The sequence below is a fragment of the Marmota marmota genome, unplaced genomic scaffold (genome assembly GCF_001458135.2).
Source record: "Marmota marmota marmota unplaced genomic scaffold, marMar, whole genome shotgun sequence".
Lineage (NCBI taxonomy): Eukaryota > Metazoa > Chordata > Mammalia > Rodentia > Sciuridae > Marmota > Marmota marmota.
In genome coordinates, this window is record NW_026000240.1 from 36386674 (window position 1) to 36394077 (window position 7404).

The 7404-nt window shown below is 47.6% G+C and overlaps 1 protein-coding gene across 5 annotated transcripts in view; it reads left to right on the plus strand.

Moving 5' to 3' along the window:
- Plxnb1 (plexin B1) overlaps positions 1-4480 on the plus strand; it is a 29225-nt gene extending 24745 nt beyond the window's left edge. For all 5 annotated transcript variants that reach the window (XM_015487277.2, XM_015487278.2, XM_015487276.2 and 2 more), the window contains 2 exons: positions 401-475; positions 2007-4480. In XM_015487277.2, coding sequence (XP_015342763.1) covers positions 401-475; positions 2007-2111 — 180 coding nt within the window. In that variant the 3' untranslated portion in view covers positions 2112-4480. The remainder of the gene's footprint in view (positions 1-400; positions 476-2006) is intronic.
- Positions 4481-7404: the final 2924 nt, after the last annotated feature.

Here is a 7404-nt window from a genome sequence, read left to right on the forward strand (position 1 = left end):
CAGGCACAGAATGAGGATGACTAAAGGTACAAAAGAATCAGTAAGGGGGTTTTCTGGAGGACCCCTGGGCTGGGCCTGTTACATGTCCCCTGGGAAGGTGGGGGTTCCAAGTGACATTCTTGACAGAGAGAGAGAGGCAAGTCTTTGAGGAAACTGCAGAATGGAGGCTCTTCCTACCAAGAAGACTCCTGTCGTCAGGCTAGGCATGAGGACAGCCTAGGCATGCCTAGCATGAAGTCCCTAGTCTGTGGTGGGGTTCTACTTCCCACTATAGGGCCTGTCCCTTGCTCTACCTCTTAGGCTTCCTTCTTTCTTCTCACCCTCCCCTGGAGTCCTGGGCCTGCTCCCATGGCTGGCCAGACCCCTCATCTCTCTCACTTCTTATCTGCCTTCCTTCTAGAACTACTCTGGTGACCTCGGGGCACGAGTGGCCCTGCATGAACTCTACAAGTATATCAACAAATACTATGACCAGGTGGGCAGCCCTGGGCCCTGACTGGGAAGCTGACCTCAAGGTACCCTCTGGGAGGCTGAGGGGAGGGATAGATGTGAAGAGGTGTGACTCTGTGATTCAGGGTGGGTGGGAGTCTTTGGGGGCTCCCTCAGCATGGAATAGGGTAGGGACTGGGTCCTTTAATGGTTTGGAAAGTGTCCTGTAGGCATGCTTCTTGGTTAAAAGAATAGCTCTTCTTGGCTCTAAGAAGTTGGCTCTGCTCTTCCCAACTCCCCATCCCAGTTCCTTAGCAGGGCCCCCAGGCATGGTGATAGTGGTTGAGTGGGGCTGGGGAATCTATCAGGGCCTGGAAATGGTGTGTAGGATGTGCTCTGGGACCATATAACTGCCATCTCTACCTGGGCCATGCCTTTGTTCAACCCTTATCAGATTCTGAAGTAGGCAGCATTCGGGGCATGGGCACCTCTGTGGGTTCAGACCTGACTGGGCTGCATGAACCATGAGAGAGAAGGGTTCAGGCACAGGATGAGGATGACTTAGGGTACAACAGAGTCAGTAAGGGGGTTTTCTGGGGGACCCCTGGGCTGGGCCTGTTACATTAAGTGTTCATCAGTCAACCTACATTGTCTAATGGAATCATTCACTCACATGTCTGGGTGGCACTAGTGATACGGCTGTTGCTGTTCAGTGTTGAACCTTCCTTGTGGCCCATAGCCTAGTGGGACAGCAGTCATTTGACAATGAGTGGATCCACAAATGTGGAGTCCAGGCTCTGCAGCATGGGGGCTAAGGCATTGGGCAGGTGGGGGTATGATATAGTTGTGCTCCTGTATGGAGACAGAGTGGGAGACCGTTCCTCTCCCCCAACTCTGCTGCTCTCCTGTTCCCTTTCTTTTTCTTTTTATCTTTTATTTTGAGACAGGGTCTCACTAGTTTGCTTACATCTTCACTAAATTACTAAGGCTGGCTTGGAACTTGTGATCCTCCTGCTTCAGCCTCCTGAGCTGCTGGGATTACAGGCATGTGCCTGGCTTCCTTGTTACCTTTGAGGCAGCCCCCTGTTTATGGTTGCTTATTACTTGTCTCTCATACAACATCTTTCTGGCCATAATTGGGTCCCTGGTCCCTGATCTCTGCTTGGCATCTGACACACAGGGATTCAGGATTTGCTATTGGCTGGAGGGCAGGTGAGCTGGGATGGCTGCAGCAGGGCTTCTGAGGGGCTTGTGGTGAGAAACCAGTAAGGGGTTGGTCTCCATTCAACAATTTTACTCGGTGAGGTATATGTTTTGTTTTTTTTTTTTTTTAACATAAGTGCTAGGTAACTGAGTAAAATATATCATTCCCTACCTCATTAATCCCTAAAACTCCATGGTGACTTTACTCTATTATCCCTCTCCAGTGAGATTCTGAGGTCATACAGGAAGTGAGGCATTTTGCTGGATTTCTCAGGTTCTTACTGCCAGTTGTTCTTCTTTGGAGGCCTGTTGATGTCTGCAGTGAATGTGTGGGCCAAAGATCTCCCCTAATGGTGTTGGTGTCTGCGTTTCAGATCATCACTGCCCTGGAGGAGGATGGCACAGCTCAGAAGATGCAATTGGGCTATCGTCTCCAGCAGATTGCAGCTGCTGTGGAAAACAAGGTCACGGATCTATAGGGACCAGGGTGTCCTGGCCTGCTGTTGCCTCAGTTCTGCCTGGACACTCCTGGAACCTTAAGGAGAAGACCACCTTCTTAGATGTCTATAGTGACTGACAAGCAGGTTTAGTGGAAGGTGGTTCCTAGTCTCCTGGTGGCTCTGGCCTTAGCCCTGCTAGACTCACCTTGTAGGCGTGGGACCTTGAAGCTCATGAGGTGGTGCCTGGCTTGCTCTCTGAGCTCAGTGGCCCTGTGTACTACTTCTTGTGTGACATCAGCCTGCTTGGATATGGGATTTAGGGTTTCCAGAGTGTTTGGAAGGGCCTCCAGGACCCTGGGGAGACTGTACTATTCCTGAGCACTGGCCTTTATCCCAACAGGATTCAGAGACTTTCTGTCCTCCATCATCCCTGACCTTGGTTTAGTTTCCTCTGTCCTTGTTGCTGCTGCCACATCCAAGGTCTCTTAGATAAAGCCTTTCCTAGGTCATTGCAAACTGACCCCTCAGCAAGGCTGGCTGCCTCAGGGCCATCCTATCTTCCAGGCAGCCAGTAATGAGGGGTATCTGCTGAGGGGGTCTTGGGGAGAAGGGTGGCCCACTGACTCAGCTTTTCATTAAAGGATAACACACTGAGTAAGTAGACTGTGATGTGTGGGCTCACCCAGCCCCTCCCATCATATGAGGGTGGTAGCTATGCTTGGCAAGCACAGGGTAAGTGTGTTGGGGGGTGAACTTTGTACTTTGGAGGTCTCTCAAGGCCCCTACTAAAGGCCCGTTGCAGGTCTGGCTATCCTTGGCTCCTGGGACCAAAGCTTTTGGAAAGGGAGAACTTCATCCAGGACCAGTTGGGGAAGGCCTGTGACCCAAGTTGGAGGGGTCCACCATCTCTTCAACTTAAGTTTTATAACTTCTGTACTCATGTTTCATTTATTTTGAAAGGAATTGGGAAAGGGTGGCATTATTACAGGTGACTCTAGGCAGCATAGGTCTTAAGGGCCCTTTTCTATGGCTCCATTTCTAGACCTTTGGTTTCCAAGTCAAGGCACCCTTAGAGCAAGGGATCAACCCAACTGCCTACCTGCATGAAGGCCAGCTTGGGTGGTTTTACCTGATACATAGCTGGAGGTGATCTTTGAGACAGTCCTAGTGGGGTCTTACATTGCTAGCTGGGTTAGTAGGCTGGGGTTGATGGTTTTGTGACAGAGACTTCCCTCAGGAGACCAGTCCCTCACTGAACAATGGTGAAATGGGGGCCCTTCATCTCTTAAGGTCCTCAAAAAGTACACTCCTTTGGTTTTCTGCCTACTCCTTATAACCCTGTGACCCCCAGCCTCCCCTTGGGGTCTTCCTTGAGGGTTTGAAGGGACAGGCTGCTATAATTCTAGGAGTCCTTTCCCTGCCTCCCTTTGGTACCCCAAAACATCTGTAAAATTCTTTAATGCAGTAGGACTCACATTGGTCTTGTCCATGCCAGAGGTAGTCATAGCTGCTATTCTGTTAGCTCTAATGTCCCTCCTTCTCTCTTTCTGCTAGATGTGGGTCAGACCACAGTTGGACAGGTTAGTGGTCAGGTATTGTCATTTGGGAGCATGTGAGCTTCAAATGGGTGCCATAGCCAGGTTTTTATAGTCACTCAGAATGGTTCTGATGCTCCCCCAGTAGTTGCTTTGGCAAACTATGGAGCTGACAGTCTCTAGAAGCAGGGCAGATGGAGAATGCAGTTTGGGGTGGACTTTAAGCAGGCACATAAAGGGAGGCAGTCTTGGTTAATACCACAAAGACCACAAAGCCAAGCCTCTATTCCATACTCGGGCCTCTGCAAGTTTTAGAGGCCTTTAACTGAAGGTGAGGGCTCCCAGGAAAAGAAGGCCAAGTACTTGCATACCTGGGCACATGTACATAGGAGGGGTGAGTAGTGAACTTGTTTTGAGTTACTCAATTTTGTGACTCACCTTCACAAAATATTTGTTTTGTGGTGCTGGGAATGGAATCCAGGACCTCATGGGTACTAGGCAAGCACTGTATCACTGAGGTACATCCCTGGCCCGGAACTTTGTTGTAATAGAAGAAATATAAAGAAAAAAAAATCCTACCACAATAAGATAGGAATCCCTTCAAGTCTTCACTTAAACACCATGGCTCACAATGGAGATGCCATCACTGACAAGCTTTGCTCATTTGGGTCCAGTTCACAATTTCAATGTAGAATGTTTGTAATTCAGTTTAATCAGTCTTTTTCTTACCAAGATTTCAAAGGTATGCTCTCATTACTGTTTTCTATAAGCCTGTTAGCATACAAAGCACCTTTGTTTCTCAGTATTACCTGGGACTCCTTAGGGAATTTATGGAGCAAATTGCTTTATTAAAATAGCTTTCACTAATTTAAATATTGGAGTCATTGTCCAAATGGTTATAAGATCTAGGAGGTTTGTATTTATTTATTTACTTTATTATTTTTTTAAAAAAATATTATTTTAATTGTTGACAGACCTTTATTTTATTTATTTATATGCGGTGCTGAGAATTGAACCCAGTGCCTCACACATGCCAGGCAAGTGCCCTACTGCTGAGCCCCAGCCCCTGTGTTTATTTTTTGATGTGGAAAGAATCATTTGCTAGTCAATGTAACAGCTGAATTTGTGCGGATACATTTTGTAATCTTTTGAAAGAACTTGGAGTCTTGGGAATGGACAGAAGCACCCTGACTCCTACTAGCCAATGCCAGCAGGTGGTTTTGGCTGTGTTGGGGGCCACAGGGTGAGCCTGGTTGCCCAGGTTTCTCTGCTGGACCCCAACACCTACTGATGTTTTTATTTCATCTGCCAGGCTCCTAAAATATAACACATTGAAGAAAAAACACATCTCCTACATCACTGAGATCAGCTGATTGGCAATGGTTCATGGGTCTCTTTAAAAGTGTTCTGTCCTAATAAAGGTTGATAGTTTATCCAAATCCAAATTTACCAAAAATAGAAGACAAGAATATTGTCATGATGTTTGAAAGGGAATTTCTTCCTTGAGAACAAGTTTGGGATTCTCTACCTTAAGTGCTTGGATTATCTTACTGATATGTGCACCTTAAACAGGTGAGCTGTGGGCTAAGCCTCATGAAGAATTTTCTGGTGCAGGAATGTGCTCATTGCCCAGTCCAGTCCCAGCTGGTATCTGGGTCCCTATTGAAGTATTAAAGTGGGCATGGTGATATACTGCCATCTTCTGGCCATAGTGTAGAATATGAAGCAGATAAGGAGAGTTTCTTTATCTTGAGCTGTTTAGAAAGTTACAGTGGGAGTCTGTAGCTCTGGGGCTGGTCTCTAATGTAAATTTTGGTTTTAGATTACTACATCCAAGGACAGAATTGAGATACTATAACACTGAGTGACTAGTCAGGAAAACAAATCACTCTAGGAGTTCCTAAGTGGGACAAATAGGGAGTTGAATGACAGGAGCCCTGTTCTGAGTGACAGAAGGCCTGGGTTCTAGTTTCTCCTTCCCTGCTATGACCTGGTGAGAAGGGTAGAGATTCTGGCATGTGGTTTGAGCCACCCTGAGTCCTGGGTTACATCCAGGTTGGCACCTGGCAGGATTTAATGAAATATTTTAGGTGCTGGATCTGTCCATCTCCTGGCAGGATGCTGATGGCATGTACCAGAAAAGATGTAACCAGAAGAGAGTTTAACCAGGGAACTACATATAGAGCTTCAGGTATAAGGGAAGCCAATTATGGGCAGTGAAGTGTAGCTCTCACTAGCCCTGGGCCCCAAGGGGGCAGGGACAGAACAGTTATCAGGACCAGTGGGGCTGTAACTGGAGGAGGGGCTGCCCCACAAGTAGCTTCAGCCTTTAGAGAAGGAAGGCAGCTGCTGCAAACCTGCAGGAGGATGCTGGGGATAATTATCCTGGCCTCCTGCTCCTTGCACTGCTCAGACATCTGTTAGCTTGCTTGGGTATCTGGCCCTGAAAGCCAGAGGACAGGGGAGCCTTGCTGGTGCAGATAATGGGGATCAGCTTCTGGAGTGCAGAACAGGGTGCAAGTCATAGAAAGGACCATTGGTGCAGCTCACCTGAGTACCTACTGCCCTGTGAGACACCTAGTAGGCTTTCTATCATGAAAGGCTGTGGTAGTTCCTGTTATAGCAGGACTTTTTTTTTTAGCCTCCCAGTTCCCAGGATTTTCTCTCCACACCATACCCAGGTGTCACTTGGGAAGGACTACATAGTCTACCTGAAGAACCTTGGAAACCCCAACTTTTCAGGGCTCTCATACCTTTTCTCCAGGTTGGGTGGGATGCTGGGTGTAACCCAGGAAGTAACCCAAGGAAGAAGTTGCAGGCTGTGGAAGACATCTTTTCTGTTCTCTGTCTACAGTTCTCTGTCCAACCCAGAGATGCAGAAGCTGGTGCCCCTGCATTCCTCATATCCATTGAAGTTTGTGAAGGCATTCCAAACCCCTTGCAGAGAATCTCACCTGCACCCAGGCCAGCCTGCTCATTGTACTTGTGTGTTTGTATTTGTGCATACATGTACTCATGATGTATACATCATTGGGGGTAGGCAGAACCTCTGTTATAAAGGTGCTGTGGTGGAAAGTCCCATGGAGTTAGAGCATGAAGTCAGGGTTTGGCCTGGGCTTGACCACTGTGAGACAACTACCTCTTTTTCTGAGACTTGGGTTGTTCTTCTGTAAAATTGGGTCTATAACCACCTTTCTAGAGGAAGCATCCTTTGAAAACTCATGGCAGGGGGAAGGGCCCTGGTGACTCTCAGAGTTTTTAGAAATCCTCTACATCCCAGGGGCTGGGCTTACCCCTGCTGTAGGTGTCACACTGGGTGACATCCCTCCCCCCACCAACACACACTTGAGGCTTTGTTGGAAAAGGAGAGGGGCAGTCAGAAGTATATCTTACCATGGCCTCTACTGGGATGGAGGGAAACATGAGCACATGGAGGGGCGCAAGCTGGGATCCAGAAGTCCTGTGCCAGCTGGGCCTCAATGCCACTACTGTGTACTGCATAAGAAAGCCCTCTATCATGAGGGCCTCTTCACCTTGAGCTGGGTTTGTGATCTGAAGCTGAGCATGCCTGGCTCCATGTTTAATTTCACCTGACCCTTATCTTTAATCAGTTGGAGTATGTTTTCTTTCATAACCATGAATTTGACAGCAGGCCCTCTGGACAGCTATCCCTCTAGCCTGTTCATTGTGTAATGTCTCAGGTACTTCACATAAACAAACTAGTTAGTAACAAGAATAGCTGAGAAATAATGGTGTTTTTTCTTTCTTTTTTTTTTTTTTTGGGTACTGGGATTTGA